General features: G+C 60.7%; 1 protein-coding gene across 2 annotated transcripts; it reads left to right on the forward strand.

Annotated features, from left to right (window-relative positions):
* The first annotated feature begins 111 nt into the window (after positions 1-111).
* On the forward strand, positions 112-10,732 carry PRPF31 (pre-mRNA processing factor 31). Of its 2 annotated transcripts, none has more exons than XM_081512344.1 (14): positions 112-551; positions 2,065-2,249; positions 2,340-2,400; positions 2,872-2,955; positions 3,543-3,640; positions 4,199-4,305; positions 5,075-5,244; positions 6,438-6,595; positions 7,017-7,106; positions 8,481-8,608; positions 8,694-8,766; positions 9,171-9,299; positions 9,384-9,482; positions 10,377-10,732. In XM_081512344.1, exons 2-14 carry the CDS (start codon positions 2,073-2,075, stop codon positions 10,500-10,502), a joined length of 1,500 nt encoding a protein of 499 aa, XP_081368470.1. In that variant the 5' UTR covers positions 112-551; positions 2,065-2,072; the 3' UTR covers positions 10,503-10,732. The 2 variants fall into 2 exon arrangements, with proteins under 2 accessions (XP_081368470.1, XP_081368469.1); XM_081512343.1 differs by having other exon boundaries at positions 112-138.
* The last annotated feature ends 3,677 nt before the right edge of the window (positions 10,733-14,409 follow it).

A 14,409-nucleotide genomic window follows, 5' to 3' on the forward strand; every position in this document is an offset into this window, starting at 1 on the left:
CCCGGAAGGACGCGGGGCGGGGGCCAATCAGAGCGCAGCTTTGCCTCGACGAGGGCGCGAGGGTGATACGTCATCAGTGAGCGTCGACCGCTGTTGGGACGCTATCTTCCTAGAAACCGTGGTGTGAAGAGGGAAGAGGTGAGCGTGATGGAGACGGGGGAAGGGCTGGAGGTCGGATTCTCGGGCCGGGGGGAGGAAGTGTGCAAAGAGAAACGCGGGCCTTCGTAGACCGACTACCCAAGGGTCTCAGAGCGCCTTCAGGGTTACATCTCTGGGGTGTAGCGGGAGCAAGAAAACCGTTCCTGGGTGTCTTAGCGCTTTGCATGGTGATGCCTGGGGAAACAGGCTTAATCAAGTCATTACTTGAATAAGTAATGCGTGACGCGCGTCAGGGTACACACAGGGCGTGTGCTGTGTGTATCACCAAGCAAGCCATCTACTCTGGAGCTGGAATAGGAGACGAGCACTGAAGGATAAGGAGGTGTTGAGCTGGTTAAAAAAAAAAAAAAAAAAAGGAGAGTATGAAGACCTAAAGCGAAGGGAAGAAGTGGGTAAGAGAAAGAAATGTGAGGACTCGTGGGGTATGGGGGATAGAGGCAGGGGCTGAGGTTAGAAAGGTGAGCTGGTGTTCAGCGAGGTCGTGGCACCTAACTGCATGCCAGGTGCTGCGCTGGGCGATGCAGTGAACAAAATGGACACTGTTTTCATGGAAATTTTAGCTTAATAGGGAAGGTGGACATCAAACAAAATGTTAGAACTTTAGAGAATTTCAAGTGTTGAAGTAAACAAACGGGTTCATAAGTTGCACAGCAACAGGATAGGATCCAGCCCTGGAGTCAGGGAAGATCCACACTGCAAGAAATATTGTTTGTGTCCCTGCGTTAGGAATGAAAAAAATAATATATTCAGAGAGTAGAGAAAGAAAACCAGAACGTGGTTAGCATAAGGATTTAAGTCATTCATTCATTTGCCCAATATATCTTGAATATCTACCGTATACTAGACGTTTTGCTAGATGGTGGAGATATAGCAGTAAACAGACAGATCTGGGCCCATGGCAGTGTAAGCACCAAGTGCTAACCACTGGACCGCTCGGAAATTCCCTAAAATTTTTTTGAAACTTTATCTTTTTTGGGGGGTGTGGAGTATAGTTGATTGACAGTGTTGTGTTTCTGTTTTATTGGCCAAGCTGCAGGGCATGGTTCCCTGACCAGGGATCACACCCACTCCCCCTGAAGTGTCAGCTCGGAGTCTTAACCGCTGGACTGTCGGTCGCTCTTTTCCCTTATAGGTTATTAGAAGGTACTCAGTAGAGTTTCCTGTGCTGTACTGCACGTCTTTGTTGGTTACCTATTTTATGTATAGTAGCGTGTATATGATACGTGTGTCTTACTGAAAAAGAACAGGAAGAGGGAGCAGTTTCTTATTTAAAAAAAAGAAAAAGCACTGGGGAGGACAGAGCGAGGGGGTTGTAGCTTGTTGAATAACGCTTTGCGTGGGCTTCACAAAAACAGTCTGTACAGCAGCCTGGGGTAGACAAGGTGCTGCTCCGGGCCCGAGGTGATTGGGCTTCAGGCTCTAGACATTTTAGGCCCTGCCTGGATGTCCTGACATCTGAGGAGAGCAGTATTTCAGGATATCTATCACCCATTTGGGGCCTGGCTGTTGGTGGGGTGGGGCCTCTGCAATGGGTGGAGGAAAAGGAGGATGAAAGAAGAGGTCATATCTCATTAACAGGAGGGGGTGTACCTTTTCCTAATAAATCTTAGAGACATTGGTGTGAGGGTGTGCGGTGTCTTGTCCAGTGAAGTGAGGGTGGGAAGGGTGAGCTGTGACTGGAGACCACCTGGTTCTGGGTGGTGGCTTCACACTCAGCAGGTGTTTGTTGAGCATCTGGGATGTGCCAGGCACCGTTAGGAGCTGGAGAGCAAAGCAAATGAACGTGCCTTGTCCCTGCGGTGCCTGCGTGCAAGTGGGGTCGATCAAGAAGGACCAGGGCCTTCTGGCTCGGGGAGCCCCCTCCCCATAGTGAGGGGGAGCCCCGCCCTCCCTCCCTCCCCACAGGCCTCGGGATGTCTCTGGCTGATGAGCTCCTGGCTGACCTCGAGGAGGCGGCAGAAGAGGAGGAGGGAGGAAGCTATGGGGAGGAGGAGGAGGAGCCGGCCATCGAGGATGTACAGGAGGAGACCCAGCTGGATCTTTCCGGGGACTCGGTCAAGAGCATTGCCAAGCTGTGGGACAGCAAGATGGTGAGCAGAGGTCCTGGGCAGGCCGACGCGGGCAGCAGCCCCCTTTCCTGGCGAGTCTTGGGCTCTGACTCTCCTCTCTTCCCTGCACAGTTCGCCGAGATCATGATGAAGATTGAGGAGTACATCAGCAAGCAGGCCAAAGCTTCAGAAGGTACCTTCTCCCCTCCTACTCGTGACAGTACTGTCGCCAGCGTCGTCCTCAGAGCGTGAAGAAACAGGAACAGACTCAAGGAAGAGATGTGTCATGGAGAGGGAACCGACACCATGGGCCAGGCACCCCAGGGCGCAGCTATAGGAAACAGACACAGCGCTGGTTCCCCCCGTGCCGGAGCTTCTAGCCTTTGGGGAGCCCTCAGACATCACTTCAGGAGCATGGCTTTTAGTCCTCAGGGCGTGGGGAGCCCTGGGAGGGTTTAGTTCCAGGGAGAGATAAGGTCAAATCTAGACTGGCCGGGACGGAAAGACAGGAGGTTTGCAGACACGCAAACCTGTTCCCTAGTTTCCTCTTCAGCCCCTTTGTGCCCCGCTCCAGCCGCATCCCCAGCCTCGCCCAGCTGTGTGACCTGGGAAGGGGTGGGTGCTTAGACACACACCCACACCAGGCTGTTTTTCATCTCCACAGTGATGGGCCCGGTAGAGGCAGCCCCTGAGTACCGGGTCATCGTGGACGCCAACAACCTGACGGTGGAGATCGAGAACGAGCTGAGTGAGTACCGGGAAGGGCAAGCAGAGGCGGCCCTGCCCAGCGTCCCCGCAGCCTCGCCCGTCCCCGCTGGAGGGGCGGGCAGGATCCCAGGCCACCTTCCCCGCTGGCCTTTCCCAGGGTCCTGCCCCAAGCCCCTGTGTTAGCTCGAACGTAGGTTCAGCTACTGAACAGACGGTGACATGAGAAGGAAGTGTATTTTCCTCTCATGGGAAAGTCTGGATGAGGAGCCCAGGCTCTCTGTGTCTTATTGATCTGCCACCTGTTTCATGGTACAAAGTGACTGCCCACCTCCAGCCATCACCTCCATATCCCATCAGCAAAAAAATCAGGAGAGAAGAGGAGGGCACATTTTATCCTTTAAAAGAGTGACTTGGAAGTTGCCCTTGTGACTTGCACTCACGCCTTGAGGACCAGAACTGATCCACACAGCCGCGCCCAGCAGTAGGGCCAGCCTTTGTGCGGTGTGTCTGTGAGCCCAGCTGCCATGAGGGGCTCCCTCGCTGCAGGACGAAGGGCAGATGGGTGCTGCGGGAGCCAGCGGCGTCTGCCTGCCCCTCATTGGGCTCCTCCCCGTGCTGTGCCCCCAGACATCATCCATAAGTTCATCCGGGATAAGTACTCAAAGCGATTCCCCGAACTGGAGTCCCTGGTCCCCAACGCCCTGGATTACATCCGCACCGTCAAGGTGAGCGTGGAGGAGGGGCCCCCAGCCACCACACTTGTTGAGAGCGCCCTGCTCTTGGACCCTCCAGGTCCGAGTTGGGCGTCACTCAGCTGTGGGCCAGAGACAGGGTGGGAACAGGGAGCAGAGATTGGGGGAAGCCAAGACCCTGAGATGGCAACAGGCCCCGGAGCGTTCAGGGAGAGAGAGGAGGCGAGTGTAAGAGGTGGTCAGGTCATATCTGGTCTCCGAGACTCCAGGTCTGAGGGGAGGGTCCCCGTGGGAGGATCAGGCACGTGAAGGCGAGACAAAACCCAGCGCCCAGGCTCCTGCGAGAGTCATGAACAGATGGGGGCAGGGAGGAGACGCGGTCAGACCTGCACTGGGAGTGGACGTGGGCAGCAGGCCTGTGGGGGCGGCCCGTCCTCCGCAGGTGGACTGTCTGCTTCCGGGTCAGCCCGCCCCGGGCAGATGGTGCTGACGCTTTGAGCTGCGGGGTTGTGGGAGTGGGGGGAGACGGGGGTGGCCGCTGTCCCTGCAGGAGAGGTGCTAGAGCTTCCTGAGTCCCCGGGCCTCCCCCAGGAGCTGGGCAACAGCCTGGACAAGTGCAAGAACAACGAGAACCTGCAGCAGATCCTGACCAACGCCACCATCATGGTCGTCAGCGTCACCGCCTCCACCACCCAGGGGTGCGTACCTAGCAGGTCCGCCCGACGGACGAGGGTTGCGGGCTCCCCGCGGCAAGGGTGTCGGAGGCAGGAGGACCAGCCACCGCAATGCCCCGTGCTCGCTGAGCACCTCCTGCAGGCCAGGCTCTGTGCTGGGCTCGGGGCCCCCGGCGGTGGGAAGCCAGCCTCCCCCTAGAGCCTGTGGTCGAGGGGTGCGGCCAAGGGCAGGCCTATAATTGGCAGTGTCGTCCCTCTGGGGTGTCGTCCCCTCACGAGGGGCACGCGGGATCTCCCCCTGCTCCTCAGTGTCTGTGGCGGGCCTGAGAGAAGGGAAGAGGCGTGTCACCCCACAGCAGGGCCCTGACCGGAGAAGCGGGAATGGGCAGGGTCGATGGTGCTCCTAGGGGAGCAGTGGACAGAGGGCCTGAGTGGTCGGCAAGGGAGACCTGCAGGGCCCAGGGAGCTGGGGGGAGCGTTTCAGGAAGAGGGAATACCCGCAAAGAGCCCGGCTCCAGCCTGGCCTGGGTCAGCTTGCCTCCCCCGGGCAGAGAAGGGAAAGGGGAGGACAAGGCCGCGGGGTGGGCCCACGGGGATGCGCCACCAAGGGCTGCTTCCCTGCGGCCCTTGCTTCCAGGTCTCGGGGCTGGCGGGGGTAGTAATCGTCCCAAAGGTGCACGCACACACACATGCACGTACACACACACGGCTGGGAGGGTGGGCCCCTCACCACTCAGCACCCCCAGAGATCGGGGTCCTTCGGTCCACCCCAGCCGCGCCCCCACCCCTGCAGGCAGCAGCTGTCAGAGGAGGAGCTGGAGCGGCTGGAGGAGGCCTGTGACATGGCGCTGGAGCTGAACGCCGCCAAGCACCGCATCTACGAGTACGTGGAGTCGCGGATGTCCTTCATCGCCCCCAACCTCTCCATCATCATCGGCGCCTCTGCCGCTGCCAAGATCATGGGTGAGGCCCGGCCCCGCACCCGCGACCTCGGGGAGGTCTACCCTTTCCTGTGAAACTGGGGGTGTGCTACACGTCCTGGGGCCCCGCATGCGGCCCCGGCCCCCACCCGCTCATCTGTCCGGAGATCCCGAGCTTCGCCCGCCTGCTCCTCGCAGACCAGCGTGGCGGCCGGCAGAGCTGGGGCCTGGCAGCCGCAGGGACAGCGGGACATAGCCAGTGGGAGGGCCAGGGACCCAGGCCGCCTGGCGATGGGTCAGCTCTCTGCGCCCTAGGGTTCCCTGCAAGATGAGGGTGCTGGTCCTGGCAGCGTGATAGGAGTAGAGTGTGTCCCTTCCTCCTCGGGCTCTCTGCAGCCGCACAGCGCCCCCCACCGCCTCCCCCAGGCTCCTGGTCCCGTCAGCCGAGGAACACTTCCAGGGGCACACGTGTGTTGAAGCAGCCGTGTCAGTCAGCGCAGGCGGGGGCTTCGACGGCCGTGATCTGTCCTTGGGATAGAGCGGGACCGGTGTTGGCGGGGCTGGGTGCTTCCGCGGCCTCTCTCCTTGGGGGTGGACGGCCCCTGCTCGCTGTGTCCACACTTGGTCTCCCTGTGTCCCGATCTCCTCCTCCCATCAGGGCACCTGCCTCGTGGTTGGGGTCCAGCCTGGGACATCGTCTCACCTGGCTCACCTCTGTAACAGCCCTGTCTCCAGATTCTGAGGTGGTGGGGGCTTAGGACTTCAGCGAGTGAATTTAGAGGGACACAGTTCAGTCCGTGAGGCAGGCGTGTGCAGGGTTTTGCGGGAAGGATAAACTCCTGCTTTCCCCACTCCCCACCACCTCTGACCTCACGTCTTTGGGCAAACCATGTCACACGCCTTGGTTTCCACCCTGGACACCAGGGGGTGTTGCCCACACCTGCATACATACTCTCGGAACCCAGAGGCGGTTCACACCCGGGCCGCCGGCGTGGTGACCACCCCCTGAAGCACAGGCAGGCTCGCGAGGGTCAGGTTCCTGGTGCGCTGGTGGCTCACTGTGCAGCCTTTGGCACGTCGCTTCGCCTCTCTGAGCCCCTTTGAGTCCCCAAGATGGGACACGTTGACTCTCCCTGGCGGGGCCCCCTCTGGGCTGCGGCCAGAAACTCCTGTGAAGGCTCAGCGCTCAGCGGACACCCCCACTCCCCACTGACGCCTGCCCCGCTCCTGCTGCAGGGGTGGCCGGCGGCCTGACCAACCTCTCCAAGATGCCGGCCTGCAACATCATGCTGCTCGGTGCCCAGCGCAAGACGCTGTCGGGCTTCTCGTCCACCTCGGTGCTGCCACACACCGGCTACATCTACCACAGCGACATCGTGCAGTCCCTGCCCCCGGTGAGCGCCCCCCCCCCGCTGGGTCACCCTCTGCCCCCCAGCTCCCGGGGTCACTGCTGGCAGCAGGCGTCGGGAGCCGGAGAGCGGGCCGCACGGGGCGCGTGCAAGGAGACCGGAGCCGACGGGCCAGCTTGGGGTTCCGTCCGCGCCACCCACCGGCCGGGCACAGAGCCCAAGCTCTGAGCCTCGGTCTCCCCATCTGTACGTGGGCGAACTGGACCTGGTTCGTTTGCAGACCAGAGAGGAGATGGAAAGAGACACCAGCGATGATCACTGGTTACTGTAACGCATCAGTGCAGTCCCGCAACTGCAGTGGAGGTGGAGGCTGCAGGCAGAGAGGGCGGCGAGGCGGCAGTTCTGGGAAGCCTGGGCTCTGACGCTGCTGCCTCGCTCTGACCCGCCTCCCTGTCCGTTGCCCCAGGATCTGCGGCGGAAAGCGGCCAGGCTGGTGGCCGCCAAGTGCACGCTGGCAGCCCGCGTGGACAGTTTCCACGAGAGCACGGAGGGGAAGGTGAGGATGGCAGCCACGCCCCCGTGGTCTGTCTGTGGCCTTGTCTGTGGTCTGTCGAGGAGCGCCGTCATCAGAGGACCCCCCGCGTTGGCACTCGCAGGGCGGGGCGGGGGGGTCGTCGGGGCCCACCCAGGGCGGTGCCCCTCCCCCACGCTGCCATGACACGTGGCCTCAAGTGCAGTGGTCTAAAGGGACACGGGGTTGCGGTCTTAGGGTCCTGAAGGTCAGAAGCCCACGGGGGTTCCCCGAGCTGAAGCCACGGCACTGGCCGAGTTTGCTCCTCCGGAGGCTCAAGCTGGGGAGGGCCGCTCCCCGCCTTTCCAGCTTCCCAGGGCCACCCGCGCCCCCTGCTCGAGCCCCCTGCCTCAATCTTCAGAGCCAGCACAGCATCTGCATGCTCTCCCTGGCTCCGCCTCTGCCTGCACTTCTCTGACCCTTTAAGACCCCAGTGATCCCACTGGGCCCACGCAGACCACTAAGCTCTCACTCCCCGTTTCGAGATCCCCAACCCAGTGACACCTGCAGAGCCCCGCTTGTCAGGCAGGGTGATGTGCTCACAGGGGCCAGTTGGTCGCTGACACCTAGGAACTTCTTTGCTGCACCGGGGTTTCTCTCTGGACACCCTGGGGTTGGGGAGGAACTTCTTTGCTGCACCGGGTCTGTCTCTTCTGCCAGCACTGTCGCTATGCTGGTATTTATTCCGTCAGCCTGTCGTCCTGAGCAGACTTGTTCTGTGAGAGGAGATGTTTCTGTCCCGTGCAGTATGGTTTTCCAGGCACCCAGCCTGGCACAGCTTTTGGGGCTCTCTGACCATGGGGTCCTGCAGTGACCCGGCCAGACGGAAGCCCTACCCCTGTGGCTTCTCAGCTGTGGCTGGGGGCGAGCGGTGATGGGGAGACACACGCTGGTCAATGTGCAGGGTGTCTGGGGTGCTGGGTAGAGGCTGGGCGGAGAGGGGGGCATGGAGGTGCCGAGGGAGCTTAGACTGATGAACCTGGAAGGCGGGAGGGCTGCTCTGAGGAGGTGAGGGTTTACCGTGGACCAGGGAGCAGGCGAGTCCCGTGGACACTGGGGGACGGGGTCTGAAGCAGTGGGATGGTCAGCGCCAGCCCGAGGCCGGAGCCCAGTGGGCCCGGGGGAGGGGAGGCTGGCGGGACGACAGGGTCACGTCGAGCCTGTGCGCCCTGGGGAGAGGCTGGCTCCTCAGAGGAACTGAAGGGGGCCGACTGGGGTCCTTCCTGAAGGAAGAGCCTGGCGGGATTCGTGGGTGTGATGGTCTGCAGGGCGTCTCCGTTACTGCCCAGAGGGGAGCTGGGGTGGGGGGCAGGCCAGGCCCGTGGGAGCCGCTGTGGGACTCCAGCCCGCCCTCCGCAGGTGGGCTACGAGCTAAAGGACGAGATTGAGCGCAAGTTCGACAAGTGGCAGGAGCCGCCGCCCGTGAAGCAGGTGAAGCCGCTGCCCGCGCCCCTCGACGGGCAGCGCAAGAAGCGAGGGGGCCGCAGGTGGGGCCCGGGGACGGGGCGGGGTGGGGCAGGGCGGGGCGGGGCGAGGCTCCCCCTTCCCCGCTGACCCGCTGCTCCGCCCCAGGTACCGCAAGATGAAGGAGCGGCTGGGGCTGACGGAGATCCGGAAGCAGGCCAACCGCATGAGCTTCGGAGAGGTCACAGCCCCCGCCTCGCGCCCCCCCTTCCCTCCTCTCCTGTGGCCATGGCAACACCTCAGCCTCTTCCCTGGTCCCCTGGCCTCCAGCTGTCCCAGCCCCAGAGGGATCTCCGTGAGAGCAGAGGCTCCCAGGCTCACCCCTGCCAGGCCCTTGCTACCCAAGCATCACCCCACTGGTCCTGCCAGAACTAGCTCACGTGTCGTCAGTGAAAACGGTTTTGGTTCTTGACACTGCGCACACACACATTCCCCCTCAGCTCAAGCAGTAGTAGTAACAGGACCCGTGCTCTCTCCGGGGCCCCAGCAAGGCTCACTGCACTCGGGGCCCAGGAGGTCCCCGATGGGATGGGCCCCTGGGCTGACTGAGGGCGGCTGACACCTGGACGTCTCCCCTCCCACCAGATCGAGGAGGACGCCTACCAGGAGGACCTGGGCTTCAGCCTGGGCCACCTGGGCAAGTCGGGCAGCGGGCGGGTGCGGCAGACCCAGGTGAACGAGGCCACCAAAGCCAGGATCTCCAAGACGCTGCAGGTGCGGGCTGGGCCTGGAGGACGGGGGTGGGGTATAGGTGCGCAGACCCAGGCCACAGCCCTGAGCGCCCTGCCCTCCCCGCAGCGGACCCTGCAGAAACAGAGCGTGGTGTACGGTGGGAAGTCCACCATCCGCGACCGCTCGTCAGGAACCGCCTCCAGCGTGGCCTTCACCCCCCTCCAGGTACCAGCCCTCTGGAGGCAGGAGGCCCAGGGAGAGCCGTGCTCCCCCAGCCGGGGCTGCAGCTTCCTTACCCGTGCTCCGCTTCGGGGCTGCTGTGGGCTTGGGCGGGGGGCTCCAAAGAAGCCCCCGAGGTTGTATCTGGGTTCCCAGCACACAGTGAGGTTCGCAGGGACCAGTGAATCTCTGTGGCCCTGAGTAGGCCCAGCCGCTCCCACCCCTGAGGAATGCCTGCTGAATTCTGGGGGCACTGTTGCGGGCGCTGGGATGGACACACCACACACACTCACCCACAGCAACACACACGGGTTTCACTCTCGGAGTTTATTGTAGGGGACAAATAAGATACGTAGTGTGTTGTGTTGGGAGGCGGAAAGTGCTGGGGGCTGAAAGGATTAAGGGAGACAGGGAGCCTCCGGGGCAGCCTCAGCAAGGTGAGAATCCCCGGGCGTAAGACGTGGATCAACGGGCGTAAGACGTGGATCAACGCCGGCCACGTGTCAGACCCCTAGAGCTGGTTGTTAAATCCCCGCGGGGGCAGGTGCGGTTTATGCTGGGACTGTGGGCAAGCCTCTTACTTCTGAGACTCGGTTTCTTCATTTTGGAACCGAAAGGGATCAGCCTTTCTCAAACGGTGGTGTTTTTAAAATCGCCCGGGGAACCTGTTACAAATTCAGGGATCCAGGTCCTCCTCACCCCCCTCATCCCCAGAACCACAGAGGATCTCCCAGGGTGGGGGAGACTTGAAGGGTGCTGGCACACCCTCCACATGTTTGCCCAGAACCCCAGGCCCATCAGGAAGGGCCGTGGGCCCCTGACACGCCGTGATTCCCTCTCCGGGAGGCTGTTAGAGACCAGGCATCTCCCCACCCTGCCCCGTGTCCCTCCCCTGCCCAGGGCCTGGAGATTGTGAACCCACACGCAGCGGAGAAGAGGGTGGCAGAGGCCAACCAGAAGTACTTCTCGAGCATGGCTGAGTTCCTCAAGGTCAAAGGCGAGAAGAGCGGCATCACGTCCACCTGAGGGGAGCGCCCGGACGTCGCCAGCGGAGGAACACCGGGCCCGCGGGGGCTGGGGGTGCCGGCAGGGAGAGGCGCCCCAGGCCAGCCGCTGTGGTGTGACGGCCAGTGAGGCCTGGGAGGAGCCCGGCCGCCCCTCCTCAGACACGCAGCCAGTCCTCACCACGCATCTTTCCTTTAACTGGGAAAGGAGGTAGCTTTGGAATGGATGTAATTAAAAGCACATTACCAGGATCCAGTCTTGGCGAGTGAACGTTTGTCAGCCACCTGGGTGGCTGAGGAGTCAGCGCTCTGGGGTCTGGGGAACAGAGCTCAGGCTCCCCAGAATCCAGGTCCACCCCTGGGCCTGTCACCTCCTCCTTGTGCGGTTCCGGGACGAGAAAGCCCTTTCCATCTCCAGACCCCTTCGAGAACCCTGCTCATTCTGACGCCCCAGCTTCCAGCACAGGCCACCTGGGTGGTCGTGGCATCTTGGGCGGTTGGTCCCCACCCGCCAGGCCTCCCCACTCACATCACCAGGCGCGCATGTGAGAACATAAAGATGCTCAGGGAGCACTCAGCACCGGGCTCACCCTCAGGGCCCCGTGACGGGAGCACTGTTGTTACTCCGGTGTTGGCTGAGGACTTCCCACTCCCACCCTGGTGCACCAAGCCCTGGCTGTGCCAGGCAGTCAGGCGCCCTGCCCTGGGGGGACCCAGCACTATGAAAGCCCCTGCCAGGTAAGGAGAGTGCTGTGTCTCCAGGGGCCGCCTGCTCTGTGCTGGGAGCTGGCTTCAGAGCTATTTGCTGACCTACGAGGTCAGCCATCCTGTTACCTTGGAGGACCAGCCCCACTGGGCGCCATGCCTCTATGGCTCGTGGTTTCTCCCTCGGTGTCTCTCCAGCTCATGGGGTCCTAGCTGAAATCTCTCTCCCTGGGACTCCCCCATCACCATCAGGGCTCTGTGTGTCTCTGGGGCCCAGTCTCTCCCTCATACTAGGGCTACTCTTCCCCTCCCTCCCGTGAGAGAGTCTGCACACCTGGGAGGTTCTTTCCGAAAGCCAGGTAACCCCAGGCCACAGAACTTTCCCCAGACTTATCCTGGAGCTGTAGATCAGCCTTGCTTGAAAGTGACAACCTTTGCTGACCTCTGCCTGTGGGCGTGCCAGGGAAGGGCCACCTGTCAGATTCCCTGTCCCCCCACTGGGCAGACCGAACCAGTGGACGAGGGCACGGAGGTGCGAGTCTCAAGAAATCTAAGTCACCTGGCCATAAGGAGAGTTTGATTCAGCTGATCTACGGGTATGTGTGTGTTTTTTAGTCTCTCAGTCACGTCCGACTCTGCGACCCCATGGGCTGTAGCCCACCAGGCTCCTCTGTCCGTGGGATTCCCCAAACAAGAATACTGGAGTGAGTGACCATTCCCTTCGCTAGGGGATCTTCCCCACCCAGGGATCGAACCTGTGTCTCCTGCACTGACAGTTGATTCTTTCCTGCTGAGCCACCAAGGAAGCACACAGTTAGTCTATGGTGGGGCTCAAACACATGACTTTCTAACAACTTCGCAAGTGGTGTTATTGCTACCAATGCGGGGACTAACACTTTGAAAACTACTACTCCAGAAAGTTCTCTACCAGATTAGCAGCATGTTGGAATCATCTTCAGAGTCTGAATTACCTTGTCTGGTTCCCATCCCGAGAAACTCTTGATTTAATCGGTCTAGGGCAAGGCCTGAGTATCTAAATTGTTTTTAAGTGCTTCTAATGTGCAGCCAAGTTTGAGAACCGTTGCTGTAGACCCTTGCTACTCAAAGTGTGAACTGTGGGCCATCACCTTCACCTGGGAATCTTAGAAAGCAGGGCCTAGGACCGCCTGTATCAGAATTTGCATTTGACAAATCCCCAAGGGATTTCTGAGCCATCTTAAAGGCACTACTCCATCCAAGGACCACATGTTGAATAACAAGGCTGTTCTGGATCAATAACTCTTCAACTCTAGTGATCATCCAGGAAGTTTGTAAAAATAGAGATCCCTAGGCTTCACTCCGGAGAAGGCAATGGCACCCCACTCCAGTACTCTTGCCTGGAAAATCCCATGGACGGAGGAGCCTGGTAGGCTACAGTCCATGGGGTCGCGAAGAGTCGGACACGACTGAGCGACTTCACTTTCACTTTTCCCTTTCATGCACTGGAGAAGGAAATGGCAATCCACTCCAGTATTCTTGCCTGGAGAAAATCCCAGGGACGGCGGAGCCTGATGGGCTGCCGTCTATGGGGTCGCACAGAGTCGGACACGACTGAAGCGACTTAGCAGCAGCAGCAGCAGCAGCAGCAGCAGCAGGCTTCACTCCCCAGGCCTGTGTGAACATAAAAGCAGTGCCTACCTTGCCACAGGTGATTCTAATGTTCTCACCTGCATCTCCCCTGGACTTACCTTACTTTCCTCCTCCTAGAGGAGCTGGGCAGACCTGACTTCCCATCTCCACTGTGGGACCCAGGGCAAATGCCTCCTGGTTTGCAGAAGCACCAGTACCCAGCAAGTCTTAACCACAAGTGATTCCCCGTATTCATCCATGTATCCATTCAGCAAATGGTTACTGAGTGCTTTCTACTGAGAGGAGAAGACTGAAATCACTAGGAAAAGGATGCTGCTGCTGCTGCCGCTGCTAAGTCGCTTCAGTCATGTCCGACTCCCATAGACGGCAGCCCACCAGGCTCCCCCGTCCCTGGGATTCTCCAGGCAAGAACACTGGAAAAGGATGGCATACTCGCAAAAGTAGGTTCAATGAACAGGGCTCATGGGACCACTCAGAACGGGAGGTCAGGGAAGTTTTCCCTCCAAAAGAAGACCACTGAGCTGAGATCTGAAGGACCAGTAGGCGACAATCATGGTGAGGGGAGGTGCCCGGGGGCGGGGCAGGGAATCCCGTCTGTACCTTCCGCGCCGTCCTCACGACAACAAGCGAACGAAGGTGCGGAGGAGAGTTCCTGTCCCACAATCACGTCACCATTCAGAGTAAGGACAAAAACTCCATGCCGCCGTGGCGCTTCCCAACCCGTACAGCTATGCGTTATGTCAGTGACTTGGGGCATCGACTTCTGCTTCCTTCCTTTTCTTCCTTCCTGAGTCTCAAAGATGGGCCAAACACAGGCACTTGGAGAAAGACCGCGCAACTGAGGCCGGTCCACCTGGCCAAGGGACAAGCGAGGCGGAAGGAGGCGCGCTGCTCCCAAGCCTGCCTGCTACGTCCGGTTTCACACGCTTCCAGAGGCGGGTACCGCCCACTCGTCACATCATTGGACGGACAGAAATGAACGACAGCCGGGCTCACGAAGGGGAAGGGGTTGACGCTCTGGCCTGGCTCCGCCCCGGGGCTGCCTTGATTGGCAGGTGACTTCAGCCCGGCCCCCGCTTTGAAGGCACCTGTCTGTTTCCGATTAGGTACGCGGCCTTTAACGCCCACTCTCCATGCCTTCCTCCGCTTTCCCCACCCACTCCCTGGACCAGCCAATGACTTCAGGGCAGAATGTCCCCCCACGACCAATGGAAAACGGCTCCAAACTTGACGGACGACTTCCCGCCCCTGACCAGCCTAGCTCCTCCCTCCGACCAATTGGATTACGAGAGGGGGGGCGGGCGTACCCAATCAGGGCGACACAGGCATCTGGATTGACGCACAAGTCCTCGCGCTGGCGTGTTGTGCCCCGAGGCGGGAGGAGGAGGCGGAGCGGGGAAGAAACCCTGAGCCAATCCTAGCAGCCCGCGCGGGAAGCCAATCGAACGCCGCGCCTTGCAGCGATTGCCCAATCATCGAGAGGGGGCCGGCCGCATCCCCGCCAAGAACCAATAGAGTGAGCCCGACGGGCAAGAGCGACGTGCGGCCGGAGCAATGATAGGCCTATATTCGGGGGTCGGGGGCGGGTCGGCGCC

Source organism: Giraffa tippelskirchi, chromosome 7 (genome assembly GCF_054371585.1).
Source record: "Giraffa tippelskirchi isolate mGirTip1 chromosome 7, T2T-mGirTip1v1.2.pri, whole genome shotgun sequence".
Lineage (NCBI taxonomy): Eukaryota > Metazoa > Chordata > Mammalia > Artiodactyla > Giraffidae > Giraffa > Giraffa tippelskirchi.

Bases quoted from the DNA above. Each gene is read 5' to 3' on its own strand.
- PRPF31 (XM_081512344.1), top strand. From the start codon at position 2,073: ATGTCTCTGGCTGATGAGCTCCTGGCTGACCTCGAGGAGGCGGCAGAA. The intron at 2,956-3,542 runs GTGAGTACCGGG...CTGTGCCCCCAG, and splicing joins GGAGATCGAGAACGAGCTGA to ACATCATCCATAAGTTCATC. The intron at 7,107-8,480 runs GTGAGGATGGCA...CGCCCTCCGCAG, and splicing joins ACGAGAGCACGGAGGGGAAG to GTGGGCTACGAGCTAAAGGA.